The 24476-nt window shown below is 43.1% G+C and overlaps 2 protein-coding genes across 7 annotated transcripts in view; one reads left to right on the top strand and one right to left on the bottom strand.

Moving 5' to 3' along the window:
• CACNA2D3 (calcium voltage-gated channel auxiliary subunit alpha2delta 3) overlaps nucleotides 1-24476 on the bottom strand; it is an 853893-nt gene that overhangs the window by 112839 nt on the left and 716578 nt on the right. The gene's annotated exons all lie outside the window — the stretch shown is intronic.
• Nucleotides 12605-24025, top strand: LRTM1 (leucine rich repeats and transmembrane domains 1). Of its 3 annotated transcripts, none has more exons than XM_043442157.1 (3): nucleotides 12605-13095; nucleotides 15491-16087; nucleotides 21415-24025. In XM_043442157.1, exons 1-3 carry the CDS (start codon nucleotides 13035-13037, stop codon nucleotides 21846-21848), a joined length of 1092 nt encoding a protein of 363 aa, XP_043298092.1. In that variant the 5' UTR covers nucleotides 12605-13034; the 3' UTR covers nucleotides 21849-24025. The 3 variants fall into 3 exon arrangements, with proteins under 3 accessions (XP_043298092.1, XP_043298093.1, XP_043298094.1); XM_043442158.1 differs by having other exon boundaries at nucleotides 12605-13144; XM_043442159.1 differs by lacking the exon at nucleotides 12605-13095 and adding an exon at nucleotides 14989-15271.

Here is a 24476-nt window from a genome sequence, read left to right as displayed (position 1 = left end):
TTTATCCCTGAGCCAATAGTAGTTTGAAAATAATGTCCATCAGGATCTGAATGTTTTCTGCATGTGTAAGAACACTCCTGCACAGGGGGCTTACTTCATAACTGAGATTCTTTTTCATTTAATTCAGTCATATTAGATTATGGGGCTGATTATGATCATATCCACAAATCAGTATTTTAACAGAGTTTCCATGGAAACACTATATGCCCCTGTTTTTTAACTTTTTGGACAAGGCTTTGCCTGTTTAACAACTTGAACAAGTTTGACGAGGACAACATGTTTTGTTTAAGTTACATTAACTGGGGCCAATATTTCCTAATTGCATTACCAGGAGAAACATTCACGGCATTGCTCGTACCATGGAAAACCTCCCCTAGTCTCAGCGTTCGATTTGCTTTAATCACAGGAGAACAGGAAACATACCAGGATCGCCTTGTCTTATCAAGTTTTAAATGTGTTAACTGGTTTTAAATCTATGAAATAATCTCCCTTACTAAATGACAAAGTTAGTCTTGTTAAGAGGATCGGCATTTATGGCTATATCCATCGATTTTGAAAATGCAAACATATTAGCTCCCTGCTAGAGAGCTGATCTCATTGTGCATAAATGCATACCCTTATTTGCATACGATTTCAGAAAAATTCCATCCTCCCAAAAATGCACACCCCCTAAAATGGTGAAAACATAATAATATCAAACAGAATATACACAAAAGTGATGTGCAGAAAACAAGAACTTTTCACAAAACCATCTTTTTTGGTCTTTTTAGGTATTTACACAACCAGAGACATTTACTTCTAGCAGTCCATGATTTGTGTGTAGCCTGTAGCAAAGTTTTTGAAAATGCTGTGCTATATAAAGATATGGGGGAAGGGAACTTTACAGACTAAAGTCAGAGTTCACCCTGACAGCATATAAAACATGTGGCCTGAAGCTCTGTGAGATGTCTGCGTCTGAAATGCTGGTGGAGCTTAATAAAATATCAGGGAGGAATAGTTTAATTTTATAGCAATAGGTACCGAAGCAGTAATTTGAGTGGGGCAAACTGTATTTTAATACATCAAAGTATACTATACTACAGGGAAGTTGAATGTATTTTTAAAAGACAAATGTTCCCTATTAGAATTACTTGACTTGAAAACTTTTCTTTCTGAAGGAGGGTAAGTAGAAAGTAGTCCTAGTCTCCCCCAAGAGCTACCTGTGTTACTTTCTCAGCTCTGGACACATCTCAGAAGCTAGCTGATCTGTTTCCAAGCCAACACCTTTTATTCGGGGTGATGGACACTGTAAACCACAGTGCCGAGTGTGTGGTTCTTTCTTGACCCTGGAAAGCCAGCTGTCCAGTGGTACGGTGGTCAGGAACCCCTCACCCTCTCTGTCCTCTTTCTGAGTCCCAGTATCCTCTCCTCTGCATGACGACTGAGAATCCCTCCGTGTGAAGGCAGGCGGTGCTTCTCTGTGAGTCTGGATGTTTTAAAGCCAGCATGGCCCAGGAGATTTGTTCACGTGGCTGTCCAAACCACCGCCTGGCGGAGGGGCAGGAATAGACCCATGAAATGCCATGCTTTTCCTGCTACCGGTCTAGAGATCAAAGACAGCTCTCCCCTTCCTGCCCAGTGATGGAGAGAGGGCGGGACTGTGGGGGCGGCTGCTGAACTGCGGAGCAGCCATGACAAATACGGCCGAGATCTGACTGATAGCACCGTCCTGGGGATGGACCAGATTAGTGCTAGCTCCATGCACAAAGTGCCCCGCTTTCTTCACCTCCGGCCCCAGGATACTTTCCCAGCCCAGAGTCACAGCAGACAGGCTGGCCTCTTCTCTTGGTGGCCCTTGGCCCCAAGAAGCAATGGGCAATGGGGAACCACGAGGGTAGAGGTCTTGCTGGGTTGGGGTGAGCAGATTATTTCTACCAAGTCCGTTGTGTCTGAGCTACGACTGTTTTAGGACCCCTCATTTGCTGATGAAAGGTAAGGGGCTGGGAAGAATGCAATTCTTTAAAGGCTTTTTTTTTTTTTTTTTTTAAGAATTAAAAGGCTTTAAAATCAGGCAATGCAGGCTCAAGTCCCCACTCTATTACTTACAAACTTATCTCTGGAGAGTGATTCACCTGTGCTAAGATTCAGGTTTTCATTGCAGACAATAATAGTTTCACTCATGGAATGGAGGAGGAATTCATGATGGTTTTCAGGTAAAGCATCCTGTGCCTGAGACTTTCTGAGTCTTCTATGAGTTTTAGATGTTTCAATTCAGCTCTGAGAACTTAGGGACTCACTGTGTCCGTCAGAGCAATCTCACTTCTAGACAGAGGAAGAACTAAACACAGAAGCTGTTGATCTAAGTGTTCGGTCGCCTCACATGTGCTAGAAGAGAAAACACTGAGAAACTACAGTCACAGTTTCCCCTTGGTCCGTTCATTGTCCGACCTTTGTTACCCTTTTGGATGGACTTCTTTAGGACCAGGTACTTCATTTTACTGGGCACGGGACCTTCTCTGCTGGGAAAGTTTCAGCAAGATAACCCACATGAGCTCAGTCTGACCTGCCACTCCCCCAGACACTTGGCAATCACAGGGAGCTCTACCTTGGGACCACCTACATACTCAAATGGAGAAACAGAATGCCTGTTCCATCCCCTGGCTCAGTCGTATTGCTGGTGCACACCAGAAGTTTCTGTGCAAATGCATAGACCACAGCCTAACTTTTGTTTAAGTATGCCCTAATATTTTGTCTCTCATTTTTGAAGTCTCTTTTAAAAAATACTTATTTTTATCACTGTAGAAAAATTACTGTGTTCACAAGGTCAAGAAGAAAATACCAGATTTACAGCAAGATGTAGAAGCTGGGAGGCAGTTGGGCTGTCAGTAACTTCCTATGGGGTGACTCAAATTCTCCCCTCAGCAAACTGGCCCTTGATTTTGGATTCCACACTTATCAGTCACTTCTGAGCATGCAAGGATCTGCTTCAGGAACAGTGACTAGGATTATGTTCACAGGATGCCACTGGTTTTCTGCTGTTTGTTCTCTGTTTCGACCACTGGGCTGGAAAGGATTCTAAGGCCATGCTGGGCTCCATGGCTTTGCTGGGTGGGACCCCGTCTGGGCCCACAGATGTTAGTTACCTCAAGCACCTATTTGCCACCTCTGGACTGCTGGCTATCACGTCCACACTTTACTCAGGAGGGAAAGTCCTGTTCCACCAATGTGGTTTCAGCACCCTAGCAGGGCCAACTCTTCCTCGACTACCTGTGTATGTAGCTGACGGCCCACGCTGTAGCCCCTCAGACATGCGTGGGATGGACTCACCCACAACCACAATATGTAAGTAAAAGATCAGGATTTGACACTCATGTGCTGAGATTTCACAGCACTTGAGAAACTGCAGTCCTCTCTACCTCTTCCCAGAAGCACATGAAGGACGGCAGGAGGCATCTCTCCAGTTACAGTGAGAGGTGGATTAGACAAAGAACACACTCTGTGAAGTCACAGCACCTCCCAGAGTATGTTACAGTGCTCCGGGCTCAGTGTCCAGCTCAAATCCCAATCCCAGCTCCAGAAAGGGGTGTGTGGAGGGGAGGGAGAGAGAGCTTCTCAATATCAATACTACAGCTATAATGGGAGATGTGGGCCTGGGGCATGACCACCAGCCTCTTCACCTCTTCTCCAGCACGAGCTTGCCTGAGTTCTCCCCTCACCCTCTGTGCTGTAGCCACACTAGTCCCCCAGTAGCTTCTAGATGGCTGCTTTGGGCTATCTGTCTGACCTGTTAGCTTTACATGTGACTTTACCTTGTCACCCCTTCTCTCTTTTTTTTTTCTTCAGTCAAAGTGTAGCTCATCCTTCAGATCTCAGCTGGTTAAAACATCCATAGGAATGGCTGCCCCAACCTCCCAAGTCAGGTACCCTGATGATATTCCCTTGCAATACCATGTACCTCCTCTTCCTAGCACTTTTCATGTATTTGAAAATATATGTATCTCCCTGTGAGACTGTAGGGTCCATCAAGATTGTAGGACTATTTATTTTTCTGTCTTATTTTCATGTCCGTAATATCCTCAAACACAGAGATTAACAGGTAAGGAACACTCAATAGATGTCTCCTTAATAAATAAATAATATATAATGAAATTTATAGTGGACTTTCAGAGATGAGATACAGGGCACAGTGAGAGTCCCTCTAATATACTCTATTTTTATAAAAGGGTGATTTTGCCTTCAGGAAAATTTAAAGTGCCAAAAAGTAAAGCAAGTCCAATCTCTAAGAAATAAACACCTACACTGCCCATTCTCAGTAACGTCCCAGTAGATTTACCCATCTCAGCTCTTCATCACACACAGCAGCAGCATGCAGCTGTATTTCCAAATGCCTTTGTGGTAGGAGCAACTTGGGGCCATGGACAGAAACTTATAAACATCAGCTATAGCAGTGGAGGGCAGTACACTGAGTTTATTTTCTCCTTGGCCCTAATTAGAATCACAAATGAAATGTTGACAACACATGAAGGAGCCTGTTTGTTGAACACAAATGTTTCCACTCCTATCAACCTCGAAACTCTGATAGTCATGCTTCATGACAAAAGCTAAACAGCCCTGGGGAGATGACTGCATGTTTTCTGTAATTACACAAGGATGGGGAAAAGGGCCTCCTACTGAGGACAGACTGACTAGAGGGAAGGTTGGTAGGTATACCTTAAAAAAATAGCAACACATAGTAGGTAACCCAATATGTGCTTCCTGGATGAAATGAAAGGATGAGACCTCTACTGTGGCACCAGAATGGGAAATTATTATAAAACTGACTATTAAAACATGGCTGGATGCTGCATCAAAGTCAATGCAGGCCCTTTATTTTGTTAACAAAAGTCCCACATGAAGGTTGTAGTCACACGACATCAACAACCAACTTTCTTTTGTTTGTAGAACTATTTTGATGACAAGCAGAGATATGCAGAGCACAAATTCACTTAGATTGCAAATGATTCCAGGCAAACACACACACACACACACACACACACACACATAGATGCATGCTTTATAATCCTAAAAGATGGTGAATGCTGTCACACAAGCAAACTGCACCTTTGCATTTAACTTGCTTGGTTTTGTCCCAAACAGATTAGTGCAAGTAGATACAGCCTACGTGCCTAGTTGATCCATGTCATACAGACACACTAATAGAAAATGCATTGCCTGGATTCTTGCATAAAAATATTATTTAACCCTCCTTGTTAATCTTCCAGTTGGGTTCCTTTGTACAGATGATGAAATTGAAGATCACTCACTCATGGCCACAGAGCCAGTAAATGTAGAAGGTAGTATTTGAATCTAGATGGTTTCACTCCAGATTCCATGCTTTTAACAGGGATGCCAGAAAGAAATGGTAGGACAGATGAAGGCTAGAATAATGAAAAAGATTCCTAAAGTTTGGAATCTTTAACTGGTGAGTTACAATCCTGCCTGAAACAACTGTGTTTTCCAGAACATTTTCAAGCCAACACAGAGCAAACTGTTTTAAAGAGAAAACAGCAAAAAACACTGATTCATTATTTCATCATAATATACATACACTAAACACTAGCTTGAAAATATGAAGAACAGACCGTCACCTATTTCAGAAACTGGACTATTATGTTATAAAAAAAGTACAAGAGCAAATAAAAATTTACCAAGAAGAGCTGCACAAAACACTCATTTTATGTGTAACATAAGTAAACAATCAAACAAGAACATGAATTTGATTCCAATTTATATTCTTGGGGCAGGGACAAAAGTAGCCAATCAAAAGATCTAAGTAAAACAATGTGTCAGTGTGAGGCCTTGGCCAGGCTTCCCAAGCTGCCATATTTCTTGATCCTTTTGTTTCTTTCATTAGCTTTGTATCAACCAGCATCTGCCTATGTTTATTTCACCAGCTGCATGAGCTCGCTAATTACTTTTAATCATACTTATCTGAAATGCATCTTTATCTTCACATACATCCTGTATGCAGGCAAACCAAGTGCTGGGCGGCTGAGGTTGGGAAGACAATGGGATGGGGAGTCTGTACTTCCTCTAACCTTGACAGAGCAGATGGACCAAAAAAAAGCAGCGTCTAAGTCTGTCTCTGCTATTAGCCGAAGGACTTACAAGGGCCTTACAGGAGAAGACTTACAAGAGCTGGAGGACTTTCTAAGAGAGCTGGGCAGTGTCAGTGTCCAAGCAAGCCATCTGCAATCTTTACATAGGTATAACAGGTGCAAGGTGATGAGATGATCAGCACTGATTCTGATAAATAAGTAAAAATTGCAAAACACCCTCCAAACTGGTAAGTTTTTTGACGGCGAAGAGTCAGCCTGCTATGTGTTTTCTAGTTCCCATGGCCCTAGCTCAGCCCCGGGCTCACTAGACAAGTGGATGCTGAGAGGTAGTCTCATTCATTTTGGCCTCTCTCTGTCTTCCTGAGCTTTAGGGAGGTTGGAGGTACACATTCATATTCACTACTCCACTGATTTTATCAATCATTTCAAGGCCAGATGAAAGGAATTTAAACTCTATACATAGTCATATAAAGTAAACTGAATGCCCCTAGGTAGTCCTTGAACTTGAATTTTTACCTTATCCAAAAGGCAAGAAAGAATGAGTATGTACACACATCCTTCTCACTTTTGTACTAGAGAAACCATATGGTAGCCTCGATTCTCCACTGAGTGGCTCAAATGAAAACCGTATTTTTATCTTCTGAGTTACTTAGAGCTTCCAGATGATAAAATTTGTAGCTTACCATAAAAAAGAATGGATTACATTTTTTAAAAAGGTCTTAAGACATAAAATACATAAAACGATAGGTTCCCCGAATATTTTACTCAATATAGAGGCTCACAATCCATGTGTTCGCAATAAATACTCTGGAGACTTTGAGCAAGTTGTTTAACTTTTCTGTGCCTTAGTTTTTTCATTCATTCATTTATTCAGTATTAATTTAATATGCATACTACATGGTACTAGAGAAACTAAGGGAAGAAACAAAAGCCATCTTAAGCTTATAGACTAATGAGTTATTGCACCTTTAGGTGACAGAATGCAAATAAAATGTGGAGACTACTTACGCTCTTCAACATCTGTGACTCCTCTTCTTACAAAACACACAGCTACATTATATTCCTCAACGCCCTTTGCTATTGGATATGATCATGTGATTTTATTCTGCCCATGGAATTCTCTAGGCCAGAATACTGGAATGGTTACCGTTTCCCTTCTCCAGGGGATCTTCCCAACCCAGGGATTGAACCCAGGTCTCCCTCATTGCAGGCAGGTTCTTTACCAGCTGAGCCACAGGGGAAGCCCAAGAATACTGGAGTGGGTAGCCTAGCCCTTCTCCAGCAGATCTTCCCAACCCAGGAATCGAACCAGGGTCTCCCGCATTGCAGGTGAATTCTTTACCAACTGAGCTATCGGGGAAGGCCCTTATTCTGCCCAGCAGAGTATAAATGCACTGATCAGTACCATTTCCAGGCCTGGCCAATGTCTGGTCCTCATCTTCTTCTTTCATCAGTCAGCTGATGGACAGAACTCTGAGAACTAAGAGGAAGGCATAGTGGCAAGACGGAAGAAACCTGAGTCCCTGAGTGGCTGAATGGGTATCTGGCCCCTGTCAACCTGACCTAGACTGTGATAAGAACAACAAATGAGTAGTTTTGTTCAGCCACTGAGATCTGGAGGTTTACTTGTTACAGCAATTATTACATTAACAATTCATAAATTACCTAATATAAATCCTTACCAATATATGGCCATTAACAATTAATAATTGTTAATGAATATTAACAATTCATAAATTACCTAATATAAATCCTTACCGATATATGGCCATTAACAATTAACAATTGTTAATGAATATTAACAATTCATAAATTACCTAATATAAATCCTTACCAATATATGGCCAACTGTAAGCACTAAATAAATGATATGATAATCATTTAAAATATATATTCCTAATTCTCTTGTTGTATGTTTCATAAGACCAAAAAGAAAAAGAGAAACAAGGAAGTAAGGGTTAGGAAGGGAGGGAGGAAGGAAGGACAAAATAATACTGAGGTCTTCTAAAAAGCTCTGCAAAAATTTTATACCTAGGTGCCATTTGGTCATCCACAACCCTAGGGAAATATTTTCCAAGTACCAAACCTCTCTTAATTATTAAATGAAATGTCTGCGTGGATCTGTGGTGCCAAGGGCCTCCTCCAGGCTATCCTGAGCTGCAGCTGTCCCTTGGCTTGGCTGCCTCTCCCACATCGGATCCTCCCAGCACCTGCTTTGGATGGGGCTCACTGACAGGGAGTGGGGGGGGGGCACTTTGCCAAGATTTTACCAAAGCAGGCATTAAAACTGGGAGAAATGCTCCTATGAGTTATAAGGTCTGGTCACATGTGGCGATCATTTGGCAGGGAAAGACAGGTGTCACTTTGGGGCTAATCTTCCTGGAGTGAGAGGAAGTAAACTCTAAGGATGCTCTATTTACACATATAATACAGCTAGTTACTGGGGGATAAGCCATCTCAAATATGCCAGTAAACAAAGCGAACCTCTCCTTGCTATTTAACAAAAGTCAGCTTTTTTTTTTTTTTGACGGCGTTGGTTCTGCATTGCTGAAAGGAGTTACTTGCTGGGAGTGGGGCCCTACCGTCTGGTAGAGGGACGTGGGCCTTTCACTGTGGTGGCTTCTCTTGTGGACCATGGGCTCTAGGGCAGGTGGGCTTCAGTAGCTGCAGTGCTTGGGCTTATTGTAGCTCCTGGGCTCTAGAGCAAAGACTCAGTAGTTATGGCACATGGGCTTAGTTGCTCTGCAGCATGTGGGATATTCCCAGAGCCGGGATCAAACTCGTGTATCCTGCATTGGCAGGCAGATTCTTTACCACTGAGCTACCAGGGAAGCCAACGTCAGCTCTTCTCCTTTGCATTTTGAAAATTACAGCTGTAATACATGGTTGTTGTAGCAAGTTGAATATGCAGAGGTAAAAAGAGAAAAAAAATTTTTTCTCTTTCTTCTTAAATCACCCTGTCCCCTAGATAATCAGTATTATCAATCTAGTGTCTATCCATCCCCCACTTACTCAATCTTCAGACAAATCAATGCACATTTTTAGAGTTAATATTCCCACCTCTCACGTTTGTTGTTATTGTTCTTGTTGTTGTCATTTCAACATAAACGGGACTATACAATGTGCATTCTTATTCAAATTTCTTTATGTAACCTAACAATTTATTATGAATATCCTCCTAGGTGGATATATTTAGCTCTAACTTATTCTTTTAAAATAGCTGAACAATATCACCTCAGAAAAAGAGCTATTACATGTTTGCTGGGTTTTAAGACATCATCCATTTTGTGCTATGATAAGTTTCTTCAAACTTCCCTGACTCTTTGTTACCTTGTGGACACTGTAGCCTGGCAGGCTCCTCTGTCCATGGGAGTCTCCAGGCAAGAACCCTGGAGTGGGTTGTCATTTCCTTCTCCAGGGGATCGTCCCAGCCCAGGTTATCAAACTGGCATCTCTTATGTCTCCTCTTTACCACTAGCTCCATGCCACATCCATTTTAAACATTAATTTTTTTGGAGGAAGGTAGAATGTTAAATAGACCAATTTATATGAGGAAATTTTCTGACTTAAAACGAGCAAAAAAATATAGGGAAACATTCTGACTTAAAATGGACAAAAGTGTATAGGAAATATATTTATATAAAAATACATAGAAACTAGGAAGTTCTTGAAATTGCAGTGACAGTAACCACCATATTCCTCTGAGAGTGTGTCTGAAGCAAGTTCTGTGCAGAGAACTGGGCTCTCAACTAGATCCTGGTACTGGGAGCCCCTCAGAGCAGTGGCTTGGCCTCACCTGACCTGTGAGTCTTTTGCACACACAGTTGTCTTACCACGTTTCTGTTCGGACATAGGGAGGGATAGAAGGCGCTGCAGGCATTAGCATGCCTATCACACACCCTCCCTTTATTCTCTGGGCTGAGGTCAGGTGGCATAAATCAATCAGCCTCTGCATGCAAAGCCTTTCTAGGTCCAGGAGCCCCTTCCACTCCAAGTGTGCACTGCCATTTTGAATCACTTTAGAGTCAGCAGGAGTATAACTGAACCAAAGAGCCCCTTGGGGCAACAGGCCACAGCTTCCAGGAGCCCATCAGTTGTGGGGGTTTACTGTGTGTTCCCAGGGCATTCACATATATTAGCTGGGAGCAGTGAGTCAAGACCCTTTGAGGTCTGCGAAGACATACTACTTACAGGAGACACCACTTCTGATTATCTGCTCTACCAGACTGGTGCTATGAATTTAACATGCAGCCCTTGATCCTCCCTGCATCCTGCGAGGCTGGCATGCCACAAATGAGGAAGCTGAGTCTCAGAGAAAGTGAATGATTTGCCTAAGACCGTACAACCTGAGAGTACAAGCACCATGAAAGTGTGCTTCCTCATTGAGCCACACAGGCTGGCTCTAACCGCAGGTATGCTCGACTGCCCAGTTTTCCTGGAAGTGTCCTGGCCTCTTGTACCCAATTACACCGTCAATGGATACATTGTTTTCAGACCTCTGAGTCCATGAGACTTGGACCCTAGCTGGACTCTGCAGGACACCAAATAGCTCTGCTGCAACCCAAAGAGACACTCAAATTCTTTATTTGCCCAAGCTCCCCTTAAGTCTGTAAGTACAAAGCCTTTCAAGCCCACTCAAGCATTCTACCAGAATGACAAGGTTTTAGACATAAGAAGACGCTAAAGATCCTCATCCTCAGCCTTCTCATCATACAGACAAGGAAACAGGGTGGTGGATATGCCCAGTGGGGTGGTGGCAGTGGGGGCAGGTGACAGCTAGCTGTGGTGGGGCAGCGACAGTGGTGGCTAGACAGTGGGACAGAGCAGGGTTTCACCACCATAGCCTCTGGGTCCATCCAGTCCTCCACCTGCTTTGTTTTTGTTAATAAAGTTTTACTGGGGCTCAGGCACACCATTTGTTTCCAGATTGTCTGTGGTTGGTACATGCTATAACATCAGAGTAGTTGCAACAGACACTGCGTGACCATAATGTCTTAAATATTTACCATCGGCGCTTTACAAAAACGTTTGCTGGCCCCTGGGAAAGACAGGAGCACACAGCTTGTAAGTTATTGAAAGCTTTCTAGTTCTTAGGATGATTGTTAGGTTCACAGGTGTTTGTTATATTATGACCCACTGATGACTGACTGCTACACACAGGCCACTGATGGTCATGCATCATACAGGAATAATTATTAAATCCTGTGCATCTGAAAGCAGACAGGAAAAACAGAGGGAAGAAAGGGAGAAAGAAAGGAACCCTTTAGTCCTTATTAAGATTTAAATGCCTCTTTATTGCCTATGCTTTACTTTACTGCATTACTTTTCGGATGTTCAAAGAACGTTGGAGAGAAGGACTAAAGATGACAGACTGAATGAAGCAGGTTTTCAGGAAGGAGGCAAGATGAGTACCTTAGACTCCATGAGGCTGGAAGGAGCTTGTCCAAAGGAGCAATGGGATCCCAAATAGCAGGCCATTAAGGATAGTCACAATCCAGTTTTTCACTTCATTCCCAAGGGGCCTCTTCCCTCAGTACCACCAGAGTGGCATGAGGGGCCAGGCCTCCTGGTCTTTTGTCAGGACCCCCGTCCTGCCTACTGAGTCAAGGATAAGTTGAATGGTAGCAGCATAAGAGCCTAGGAAAGCACTCTTGGGTAATTGTGACCGTTTATTAAGGTACAATATTAATGCATTGTTTCACGAAATCCTGAGAGCAATCTTGTAAAAGAAAAACTACTGTCTTTCTTTTAGAGATGACGATGATGGGTTTTCAGTGGGCAAGTTACTTGCCCAGAGACCTCAAGCTAGTGAATGGTGAAGCTGAATTCAAATCCAGATCAGGCTGATTTCAAACCCCACACTCAACCACTTTATTACACTGCTTGTGGCCAGATATTCCACTTCATGCTGCCTCAAGAAAAGCATGGCTTTTACCTTCTTTACACGAGTTGCTGGAGGCACGTGGGACATTTTGGCATGCTGAAGGGCAGCTTTGACACTGAAATCCCGCCTCAGTAAATGGCATGGCACTTGCACATTCAAAGAAACGTTCCTGTCCCTGGTGGGAAAGCTTCCAGTGGCTTCAATTACAGAACAGTCACAGTTCATTGACGCCTGATGCTCACGAGGGCGGCTTTATTGTTTTATATGTGAAAAATGAGGAAAGGGCCAGAACCTCACCATCAGGGAAATGATGAAAGATTGAGAAGTATTTCTAAAGGCATGCAAACTGAGAGGTCAACTCAATGAGGGCAGGGGAGGGGGAGCAGTGGGAGGAGAACAAGCAAAGAAGCAGCTGAGAAGTATTTGCGGCACCAGGGAGAAGAGGTTGTGATGTCCACGAAAGGAAACCATGGCTATGAATTTCAGGGCATCAAGACCCTGTCAACACAGCTAATCCCTACGGATGTTGGCTGAATAAGCCTTTGGTGACCAAACAGTGCACTGTGGAAAACGTGTCAGCCTCCAGCAGGTCAATTTGTCCTCATGTTACACACTTTGCTGGCTCTGTTGCTAGAACCCCAGATCGAGGATCCACAGCGAGCATCTCCCAACTTGACATGGGTTGACACGGCAGGGTTAATAAGTCAACAGAATTCAGAAAACAGGACCGGATTAAGAAGGCAGTTTTATTTTGGTGCCCTGGACTTCAAGCAGATTAAATAATCAAAAAGCCGGAGCCATCGGGGTCATGTTTGAATGCTACAGCTGTTCACTGAGGTTTGACAAACATTCTTTCTGTGGCTCCTCGTCTCAATGGGAAAGGCAGCGATGATCCTGGGAAGGGCAATGCTTTAAGAAAGAAGGCGGGGAGCACAATCAAACGATCCTCTGATGGAAAACAATCCCATCCAGATGGAGACAAGGAAAGGGCTGCTTAAATAAGTGGTCTCCTGAAAGCGACCACTGTTCCCTGTGCTGAAGAAAAGCACTGGCAGGATTCAGAAAAAAAGTGAATGAAAACCTGGACTTGGAGTCTGCCATGCCCTCGATGTGTTGACCTGCAGATTAATAAAGGTGGGCTTCGGGTTCAGCGGGTAAGCCGGTGGAGACTCAGTCATGGAAGGTGAGCCATGATTAATTCCCTCACGCCTTAGAAAGTGGGACCCTCCCCCCCCAACTCAGGAAGGTATCTGTGGGAAGTTGTCTTTCTCAAAAGACCAAACAGATGCTAAAAATGTCTCGTATTTGTGCCATGCTGGGTCAGAGGAAGAGAGAGTGGACAAACGTACCTAGTCATGAATGGATATGCAGTTGGCCTGTTATGGGCCATTTCAGAGAAAATACAGTCCTTCAGGTTGGAGTTCATACATCATCTACTTGGCGGGGGCGGGGGAGGTGGGAGCGGCATGATTTTCTGCAGGTAATGAATGCGTGGGTGAGGCACAACTAAAGTGAGGGGTGACAACTCTCCTCTGATCAGAAGCTGCTTTGGCACTGAGATGTATATTATTTGCAAAATTACAGAGAAGAAAACAAGGTTTTTCTCTTTTACATGCTGCAAGAGGGAACTGGACTGTAATGCTTTGCATCTCTTGAGCGAAACTAAACTGAGCAAAATCTCCTTCAGAAGGCTTTCCAAACATCTCCCCACTTGCCCTAAAGAACTGTTCACAGCATCAGAGAAAGAGAATTGAAAGGACAGAGGGGGAAAGGCTCCATGCACAAATGTGTGCATTTGACAGCCACATTGTACATTTCCCTAATTAAGGCCAAAAACAGACAGACAAACTGAAAATCTCCTCTCAAGAACTTTCTTTACAAGTAGATAATCATCTTGAGTTTTAAATATTATTGCCTGGCCCTGTGAATTCCTCTACCAATTTAACAAAATGTCCTTGATGGATGTTTGCCATTTTGAAATTCAAGTCTCAGGAAAAAAGAAGGGAGTGATCGAGCTCCACTGGAGATTGACCTAGCAGTGCCTGAGAGAATGTTAACTCGGCATCCTCTTCAAACCTGGCAAGGAGGCACGTACTGAATCTAGAGCCCCCGTACACATTTCTACAGAGCCAAAGAGCCCTGTGTAAGGATGCCTTCTGCTTCATCATTTGTCCTGAAAGAAACTGCAACAACTCAAATGCTCGTCAGTACAGGAGTGGCTAAATAATAAATCTGGCAAGGCCTCAACATCAAATACTCCACAGAAGCTAGAAGGAAAGAATGAGCTCTCTATGCATCCCTGTGGATCGATCAGTTTTGAGTGACTAAACTGCAAAATGAAACATACCAATGATTATTTAGCTTTTTAAAAAACCACTATGCAAAACATTCTATAGTATGTGTATGTGTGTGTTGTGCATGTATGTGTGTTATGTGTCTGTATGTAAAAATATTTACAGGCAGTAAAGCACAGCAGGTAAGAACACTGATAGACTCTGAAAGCAGACTGCCTGGGTTCAAATCATGATTCTCCTACTTCTGTGTGATCTTGGACAAGTGATTTAGCTTCTCTGTGCCTCAGTTTCATCACCTTTAATATGTGCGTAGTAAAAGACCCCAAATTACAAGATTAGGAGGGCTAAATGAATTAATATATATATATATATATATATATATATATAAAGCACTTCCAAGAGTGCCTGGCTCAAAATATGAGCTATAAGGCTATTTGTGATTTTGTTGTTTTTAAAAGGCCTGGTAGGATGGAATAGTGATGGTAGGGAAGGCGCTGGTGGGGAGTGGTTCCTGCTGGAAAACATGATGTGGGTGCTACTTAAAGGGAGTTTAACTTATCAGCAATGCACTGTTTCTTTGAGTTAAGGAAAAAAGAGAGATGAAGCAAATATGGCAACCTATGAATAACTGACAGAACTTTGTTACAGGAACATGAGTATTTATTATGTTATTTTAATGATTTTCTTTGTTTTAAAATCTCTTGAATAAAAAAGGAGCAGAGACAATCATCATTCATGGAAGTATTACACTTGAAAGATGGACATCAATTTGTAAGAATGCTTCAGACCTGTCCCATCTAATATGCACCACTAGCACCATATGGCTATTTAAATTTTAACTGATTAAAATTAAATGGAAATAAAAAGTCAGTTTCTTGACTGCAGTAGTCACATTTCAAGAGCTCTGAAGTCGCATGAAGCTGGTTGCTATCATATTAGACAGTAGATACAGATCATTCCCATCACCATAGAGAGTCCTATTGGACAGCACAGTCTGCAGCATACTTCTGAGAAATGTGAGTATCTGAACTCCCTCTCATGCTCCTAAAGTTCTGCTCCTAGATAATTCTTCTGCTTCATACAAAGGGCACATGCCCCCCAAAATATTTTTTTTCACATTTTTACTTGATAACCTATGTCATCTACCTTCTGGTTACCTGTGAACTTAAAGCAGGAACAAAAGCAGATACCACTTAGAAACTGGTTCCTATCTCAATTCTTTCTGTTTGTTGTAGGTGAAGTGTTGCTGCTTTCAAGTATGATTTTCCTGCTCCCGGTGGTGTGCGGCTGCCCAGAGAGATGCCGCTGTCACTCACCTTCAAATTCTGTAGACTGCAGCCGGCAGGGTCTGGCTGAAATCCCTTCTGATTTGCCTCCTCAGACTCTAACGCTGCACTTACAAGATAACCGGATCCACCAGCTTCCGACTTCTGCATTTAAATCAGTGCCACAGCTCACAACCTTGAACTTGTACAACAATTCTCTTTCAAATCTGACCCCCGGAGTTTTCCATGGACTTCAGCACTTGAGGGTCTTAAACCTAACTCAGAACTCCCTGCATTCTCTGGAAAGCAGACTATTCCATTCTCTCCCACAGCTGAGGGAACTCGATTTGTCATCAAACAATATAAGTCACCTTCCTGCATCCTTAGGTGAGCCTTGGGAGAACCTAACCGTTCTTGCGATCCAGCAAAACCGGCTTCGGCAGCTCGATCGAGCCCTCCTAGAATCCATGCCCAGAATGAAGCATTTATTTCTCAAAGACAACCTCTGGAAATGCAACTGTCACTTGCTCAGTCTTAAACTCTGGCTGGAGACATTTGTCTATAAAGGTCAGTAACTAATGCCTATCCCCCCATCTGTGTATGATCAGTTTAGGAGAAACCTCAATGGTTTTCTGCAGTAGAAGGAATGCTGAAAAGTGTTTGAGGGATCTGTGTAAGCTTTTGCGCACTGATGTCATTTCACGGTATGGCAAAAGAGGCAAGTGAGTCATTAAGGGTGTTTCAAATCATGTATTTAAAGTCATCTACAGATACGATTCATGGAAACAACTTTCCACTTTTTTCCCCTCTCCACCCCAACTTCCCACTTTTTGATTAATACCACCATTAAGTTATTTATCTGGAAACTGTAGGCCGTTAAGAAAGAACGAAATTCAATCCACCTAAATATTAGGTTGGCCAAATTTTCATAAGTAAGGCTCGAATGAACTTTTTGACCTATCCAATAACTACTCAACTCTGAAGTGACAACAGATTCTGATTTTCAAGTGTGATCCAACTGGGGGCATGGTATTTCTCCTTAGGACTGCCCCTCCTTCTTTCTCTGTTTCTGACCATTTGACAGCTATGAAACTTCACTGACATTACCCATTCTGCTTTAGCAGACACCACTGTTACTAAAACTGAATACAATACGGCTCCCTCTCTGAAGGGAACAAGTATTTCTTTAATCAGATGTCAAAAACAAAGCAAGAGATCCCAGAATATTAAAGATGAGGGGATCTGGAAATCACTCAGGGGTCAGCAAACTATGTAGCCTAAGAGCCAGATCTGGCCCACCTATTTTTGTAAACAAAGTTTTGTTGGAACACATTCACATCCATTTATTATTTACTGTCTGGCTGTTTTGCATTAAAGGGTTGAGGCTGAATAGTTAGGACAGAGACTATGGCAAGGCTTAAAAAATGAACTATCTGGCTCTTTATAGGAAAGTTTGCCAACCCCTCCTAACTCAAAGCTAGTCTATTATCAATGGGAAATGGATGCCCAAAGATGTTTAGTAACTTGATGAAGATCACAGAGTAGAAGCAAAGATAAGAGTAGAAGGAGCAGCTTTAGGTCTTGGCCCTACATTCCCTCCTCTACATCACAGTGCTTCTTTCCTCCTGACTTTTAAGTATCATTCATTCATTCATACTAAACTTGAGTGACTTTTACATGCCATGGACATTTCAAGGTGCTGAGAAAAAGTCAGTGAATAAGAAAATCCCTATCATCATGGGCATTACATTCTGACAGTAGAAACATGTTAAGTAAGACAAATATATGTATCTATGTTCAGAGAGCAGTTAGTGCTAGAGGCAGCATGAAGGGAGAGAGTGATGGAATAAGGGTTCCATTTCAGATGTGAAGGACAGGGAAGGCCCCTGCAAGGAGGTAATATGGGGGAGCAGAACTGGAATAAAGAGGGGAAAAGAGCCATGAGGTAACTCGGGAAAAGGACAGTAGTTGCAGAGGACCTGAGAGGGAAGTAAGCTTGGCTCCACTGAGGGACAGAAAGAGGGACAGACGAGTGGCTAGCGCAGAGGACGGGAGTGAGAGAAGCCGGGTCATGTTGGAACGTGCAGAGCCGGCCGAGACATTTGGATTTTATTTTAGGCAAGATGGAAATATCTTGAAGAATTTTAGTCAGGCGAACAATATGATCTGATTACATTTTAAAAGGTCACTCTGGTGACTCTAGGGAGATCAAACCAAAGCCTGCAGAAAAAGCAGCAGGGTGATGAGGGAGAAAGTGATTTCAGTCTTTCAGGGAAGATGACAGTGGCCCAAACTAGGATGATGAGAAATGATCAACTTTGGGAGATATTTAGAATATTGAACTGATAGAAATTACTAATGGGTTAGAACTGGATATAAGGAAAACAGTATATTACAGGAAATACAATTTTGTTTTGTCCTCCGGGAGTAAGCAGATAAATGGTGATGCCAGTAGCTGACAAGGGTCAGGCTGTGGAATGGGGGAAATGGGCAAGTATGTGTGGGAGGTGGTACATCAAGAGCTCAACGTGGGGCATGTCAAGTTTGAGATGCCCATTACATAGTCAAGGAGTGATGTTGAGTTGATGGATGTATATCTGAGCCCATAATTTGGGAAGATATCAGAGATCCAGACATGGCTTAGGGAATCAAGAGAGTCTGGATAGTTGCAGCAGTTATACAGAAGGAAGTGGAGGAGAACACATGGGATCAAGTAAACACTATTGATTTAAGAATCTCTCTGAACAATAGAATAGTCAGTAGCTTATCATTAACCAGCTAATTTTCAAGTTGACCTACAATAGATGTCATGTGATTTGACAAAAATCTTTCTTAAAGGAGGCTTCAAATAAAACTGTTTACATCTAGAGGTGAAGTGGCTTTACCTACTGTGTTCTGGATGAGATAGTAAGCATAAGGCAAACCATCACAGAAAGATGGTTTTCATCAAAGGAAAATATTTCTTGACAAAAATGGTTCCCAGGTCCAGGAAACTAAAAGCAATATAGGGAGGGATATAGCTCCCCCTGCTCTGCCACGAACTCATTGGTGATCTTTGGGCAAATTAATGTTTCTTTCTCGCCCTCAGTGTCACCAGGTGGAAAGTGACAGTGTTAAGCCAGGGAGTTCCTAAGACCGATTCTGGTCCTCAGGCTCCACAATGCAATTCAACACTTCCTCATGGCAGAGCTACCCCACCCAGAAAACAGCCTTTCTCTGCAGGAAGGCAAAACTGATCTGGGATAATAAGACCTGGGTGTCAAAATGACTAAATAAAACCAGCAAATAAATGCAAATGTAGGAGACACTCTGACTACTGATGCATGGAATAAAGGCAAAATAAGGTAATAGATATTGATCAAGACCTTACTTCCCTCCGAGGGGGAACAAAATACATGGAGGATGAAGCAGGGGATTTTGCAGCCTGGAAGTGTCATTCAGTGGGTCCACTGGCCAGAACTCAGTCAGGTGGCTTCAATCTGACCACAAAGGGTGGGGAAATTTCATGTTCCTCTGGACCCAACAATAAAAGGAAAAAAAAAAGTGCTTTGATGAATATTTAATAATGTCTCCTTCAAGAACATGTGCATAGATTTTCTAATTAGCATTCCTCTCCCTCCATTCATAAGTTAACAAATCATCTTTATGCCAATAGTTAACTGTACTAAACATTTATTCTGGGCTAGGACCTGTGCTAAACACTTGACATACTTTATTCAGCTGAGTCCTCAGAGCAATCTTGTGAAGTGAATTTCATTATTACCCTGGTCTCTCACTTTCCAGATGAGCAAGCAGAGGCACAGAATGGTCAGGTAACTTGCTTAGGGTTGCAAAGCTAAGTAGTGGTCAGACTCGGGATGTGAATCTCGTTTTACCTCAAGACAGGGGTTAAGAGCTGCTAGCAGCCAGATGATAGATAATGAGAGTGCTTGGAAAGCTGGAACTTTTTGAATTGTCAACTTCTATGAATCCAGAAGAGATTGAGGCCCTCAAGCTGTCGTTGGCGGATCTGCCTCCTGGGGAGTGGCTGAAGAGATGGTGGAGGAAGGCTGGGAAGTGAGTCCTGGCTGAGGACGCAGGAGACCCTGGAGCTTTTGATGGCCACAACCCTGGCCTTCCAGCCACATCCAGGCTCTAGTCTGTGTATTCTCTTGGCTCTGGGTCCTGAGGCCATGCCTCTCACCCTAATATTTAAAACAGGAAGCCAGTAACAGGAGAAATGAACTTAACCCTGGAGTGGCTAGGTGAACCGCCCCAGTCTAGGTCTAAGTCAGCTAGTGGAATTGCTGGTTCCCCAGGTGAAGTACTGTAACATTCCCTGAGACAGAGATCTTCAGTCACATCCTGTTGGCACCTTGGGGTCATCCAGAGCAGGCACACCACACCTCTGGCCTGCTGCACCTCAGCTCAAGAAAGGAGAGATTACTATTATCATTTTGCTTTGGAGTTGAGGTTCTTGCCTCAGGGGATCACTGAAGAAGCCAGATCAGGCTCAGGAGACTCTGACAATAGGTGATTCAGTTCAAGCAGCAAAGGCCAAAAAGACATGAGTGTTGAATTTCTCCATGGCCACCAACCCCAGTGTGACCTGGGCCACAATAACCCTTGAACTGCAAAATGGCCCTATTTATTAATAGGGCCACAGTAGGATTCAGCTTATAAATTCAGATAGAATGGATGTGAGAACATTCCCCAAATTGTGACGTACTAAAAGGAAGTACACAGGAAGGTTCTAAACACTGAAGTAACAACCTCCTGCCTGGGAATTTCTGGTATAGTTTCATAAACCACCTATGATGTGTACAAAGAAATCTCCAGTCTAAGATTAGTGTCACAACTCACGGAGGTAAGGATCTACTGAGGGTCACTGTGTTAATTCCATGGACCTTACAACATTCCAGAGAGAGAGAGAGGATGTGACTTTAGTGGGAAAAACTGGGATCATAGGAGTGGGCTGGATTTCAGTGTTGATCCATCCACTTTTAACCTGAATGACCCTGGACAAGAATTATCCATTTTAGCAGAGTTGTGAGGACTTATCTAACAGTGCTTTGTAAACCATCAAAAGAGACACAAGTAGGATGTTTTCGTGAAAATTAGTCAGAGAAGTTTATCTGTCTGAGGTCAAATAGCAAATTGGTGGTCAAATTTGGCCAGGATGGAATCTGTTTATTCATTGCTCTTTCTAGAAAAGAATTTCTAGCTACTCAAATCTCCCCTGGAGTCCAAACACCTGAGGAAATCAATCCCCTTACACAGAATGGAAATTGAGTCTTAGAAAGTTTGGTACTCAAAATACTAAATGTTTCGAGGTCTGAGGAGGCACGTTAATTGTACTTAATCCCATGAACGTAATACATATTCCTGTCAAACCTTCAGATACACAAAACACTCACAGGACCGCTGACTTCCCCATTTGGCATCACTGAAGAGTGTTGGTAGAGACACAGGGTCTTTCAAATTAACACATAACATCACAAGAAAAGACATTTGTTTTAATTATTTATTTTTTAGATCTCCAGTGGTGATTTGGCACAATAGATTTCTTGTGTGGCAGGGCTCATTAGGGCGTGCAAGAGTGCCCTCAGGCTGGCCTCCAGCGCCCCTTCCTGTCAGCTTTTGCATTGTTTTCCCTTGGCATTTATAAGGTAAAGGTGACTTGGCTTCTAATGAATTCTTGGTCATACATAATTGCCCATTTAGTGTGTGGCATTTTTAGCATGTAGCCAATTTAGGAATCTTAAAATCATAAAATATGGCTGTTAAATTCTTTGACTCCGGGGCCGGGGGGAAGGTGTTTTATAAATTCCATCTGCCTAAGTTTTGCAGGCTGAGGATTTGGGAATTTGGTTGTATCAGACTCTGCTATCATTCTTTGTCTTTGTTTCTTAAAGGGGGAATAACGGACAGCATCATCTGTGTATCACCAGACACCTGGAAGGGAAAGGACCTCCTTGAAATCCCTCACGAGCTGTACCACCCCTGCCCGTTTCCTTCTCTACACCTGCAGTCCTCGCAGGTGCCGCAGCTAGGTGCCGACCACCAGGCTGTCCCCAGGCTCTCCGAGAGCCACAGCGCAGGGGAGCGAGACCACCGGGAGTGTGAGATCAAACCCAAGCCGAGGCCGGCCAATCTGCGCCACGCCATGGCCACCATTGTCATCACAGGGGTGGTGTGTGGGATCGTGAGTCTCATGATGCTGGCGGCCGCCATCTACGGCTGCACCTATGCAGCTATCACAGCCCAGTACCATGGGGGACGCTTGGCTCAAACCAATGAGCCCACGAAGACAGAAGGAAGAGAGCTGTTTGACAGCTCACTGGCCTGAGAACTTTCATCTCAAATAGGAATAATAATCATTTTAAACCAGAAAACAGTTTCTGAGTAGGGCTGACAGGTCACTGTTACTGCCTCCTTTTCTTTTTCTCCTGCCTGCAATGCAGGACACCCAGGTTTGATCCCTGGGTTTGGAAGATCCCCTGGAGAGGAAATGGCAACCCACTCCAATATTCTTGCCTGGAAAATCCCCATGGTCAGAGGATCCTGGCAGGCTACAGTTCATGGGGTCATATATATATGTATGCATATATATATACATATTTATGGAAAGAAATTTATGTTGAGATTTAAAAAAAATATTAATACCATAGTTGAAATAGATATGATAACTTGTGCTCTGTGCCTGAGAAGTTATTCTATGTGGGAAAGGCTGTCCATGGAGAAAGGGAAGGTACATCCCTTTCAAGGTACTCTTCCCTGCATTAAGTTGCTTTAACAAAGCAGCTGAAACACAAACCCACATGCCAGTCAGCATTCCTGGGAGCGTTATGGTCCACTGGAAAACTGCCCAATTCTGAGTGCCTGGGAAGAAGCTGATGATCTTACCCAAGGAGCACTGAGTGCTTCTATAATCCAAGTTCATGCTAGACCAGTGATACTTTTAGATATTAGGTATGTTATACATTTAGCGGGAGCGTCTGTTGGTTGGGAATTTTTGTAGCTTGCCACAAGAGTCAGATTCTATTTAATTTTCTAAATCAGAAAACCATTTGGGGCTCTCTAGGCCACAGAAGAAGAAGAGGGCTCCACGAGTGGATAATATGACTCAGGCGCAGGGTCTGGGGAAGTTTTCTGATGCAACGGGAAATAACATATAAACAAACACAAAGAGGACGGGGTGGCGGAATTCAGGGCACATATCACCAAAAGGCCATACCCACCAGGTGATTGGAACCTTCCATTTATAACTCTCACAGCAGGAATGAATTTAGGGTGGGCTGAGAGGGAGATAATGGCTTATATGTATCTGTGTCTATGTACAGAGTGCGCAGAGTGCATAGGCTTGTTCAACCACACCCACACATAAACACAGAGCAATCAGTTTACCCACTAATGAAATGCAGCCGCAGCAGGGTGGAAGCCAGCAGCTGCTGACCACCACCCAGATTGTCTACTCAACACTCTGGGAGAGGAAGTCAGAGGAAGTCTGAAGAGAGTGGGAATTATCAAGAGACTTGAGATATGTGGCAGCAGCCATCCTGAACATTATTTAGGCCAGGGTTTAAAAAAAATCAGGTGTGGCTTGCTTAACTCCACAGACACGGTCCTGAAGAGTTGCATGCAAAGGAAATTTTTGTAAATTGAATCATCATTTTAATGCAGTAGGGGAGCTCACTATTTAAAGGAACCTTTCATGGAATCTTTCTGTAATGGCAATAATTGACTCCAGATTTATGTATTTTGTAAATTTGCATTTTCTCAGGCTAGGATTTCTTAAAGTAGAATCTACCTGTTCTTTCTCTCATGATGCCCCATCTCATATTTAGAGTCACCTGTTAGTATTAAAATCATTACACAGAGGAGTTAAGGACTCAGCAAAAGAAGAGAACAGGGTGAGTTGTCCCTCCAGAGGCCTTGACAGACATCACTAATCAATCCCAGCATTCCTCCCCCTGAGCCCTGATGCACCACAGATGCCTTCTTAAGACAGCACTGTAGGCAACCAGAACTAATCAACTGGAGTTGGTTCAAAGGATAAAGCATATTTGCCATTCAGGGTACTGGCTCTGCATTCACTTCTTCAGGGCATGTAACAGTGTTTTGGATCTTAAATCAGTAGTCCTGATTCCCTAACCTGGCACATGAATAGGAGGTCTATACAGGATGAAATACTGTTTCCCTGTCTGATGCAGCCAAAGCCTTGCCCAGCAGCGTAAAGAGGTCAGGGGAAAGACGGATGGACCTACCCTAGCCTACCCTGCAGGACTCACACATCACAGAGAACATCTATACCTCCTCACAGTGCTTCACAACCACTGTCTCCCACCCCACAAGTTAAAGATGGGCCAACTCGCTGGAACAGCAATTTTGCTAAATGATTCTTCTGGGGGAAAACATTTACATTTGATGCTAATTTTTTCTGAATATTAAAATAAATCTGGATATGTTAAAGAGTAGACTGAAAAATTACCGTGGATTTTAAGATCAAAAAGAGATCTCAGGGAAAGCTGGCTTCTGGGATCAGCTCCATCCCAGGCCCGATGCCCCCTTTCTGCTCTCTTCATGCACTACTTCAGAGGTAAGACCAAGCATCCCGTCCAAGGATGGAGGGATTACTTTCCAGGTAGAAAAAAGTCTTCCTTGCCCTGGACTATGAGTCCTTGGCTAAGAAAGCAATATGAGAAAGGAAATCGAGGAGATCTTTTTATACATTGTCCTCATTTCACCAAATGTTTCGAGAGTTCGTGCTACGTACCATGCATGGTGAGAGGTGTTCTCATGAACATTCATGTAATCTTGGCATCCAACCCATGAGATACTTGAACAGATATTACATAAGCTGGAAACTACTGAAACCAACATCGTGTGCCTCTTTCACTGCTGTGATTTTTTAAAAATTTATTGATTTATTTATTTTCACTGCTGTGATTTAAGACATCTGTCGGAGGTCTGGTGA

Source organism: Cervus canadensis, chromosome 22, assembly GCF_019320065.1.
Source record: "Cervus canadensis isolate Bull #8, Minnesota chromosome 22, ASM1932006v1, whole genome shotgun sequence".
NCBI lineage: Eukaryota > Metazoa > Chordata > Mammalia > Artiodactyla > Cervidae > Cervus > Cervus canadensis.
This window is presented reverse-complemented; position numbering and strand designations above follow the sequence as displayed.

What these genes read in the sequence shown, in the direction of transcription:
- LRTM1 (XM_043442157.1), top strand. Translation starts at nt 13,035, where the DNA reads ATGAAAACCTGGACTTGGAGTCTGCCATGCCCTCGATGTGTTGACCTG. An exon ending in TGACCTGCAGATTAATAAAG is followed by an intron (nt 13,096 to 15,490) that starts GTGGGCTTCGGG and finishes TGTTTGTTGTAG; the next exon opens with GTGAAGTGTTGCTGCTTTCA. An exon ending in GGAGACATTTGTCTATAAAG is followed by an intron (nt 16,088 to 21,414) that starts GTCAGTAACTAA and finishes TGTTTCTTAAAG; the next exon opens with GGGGAATAACGGACAGCATC.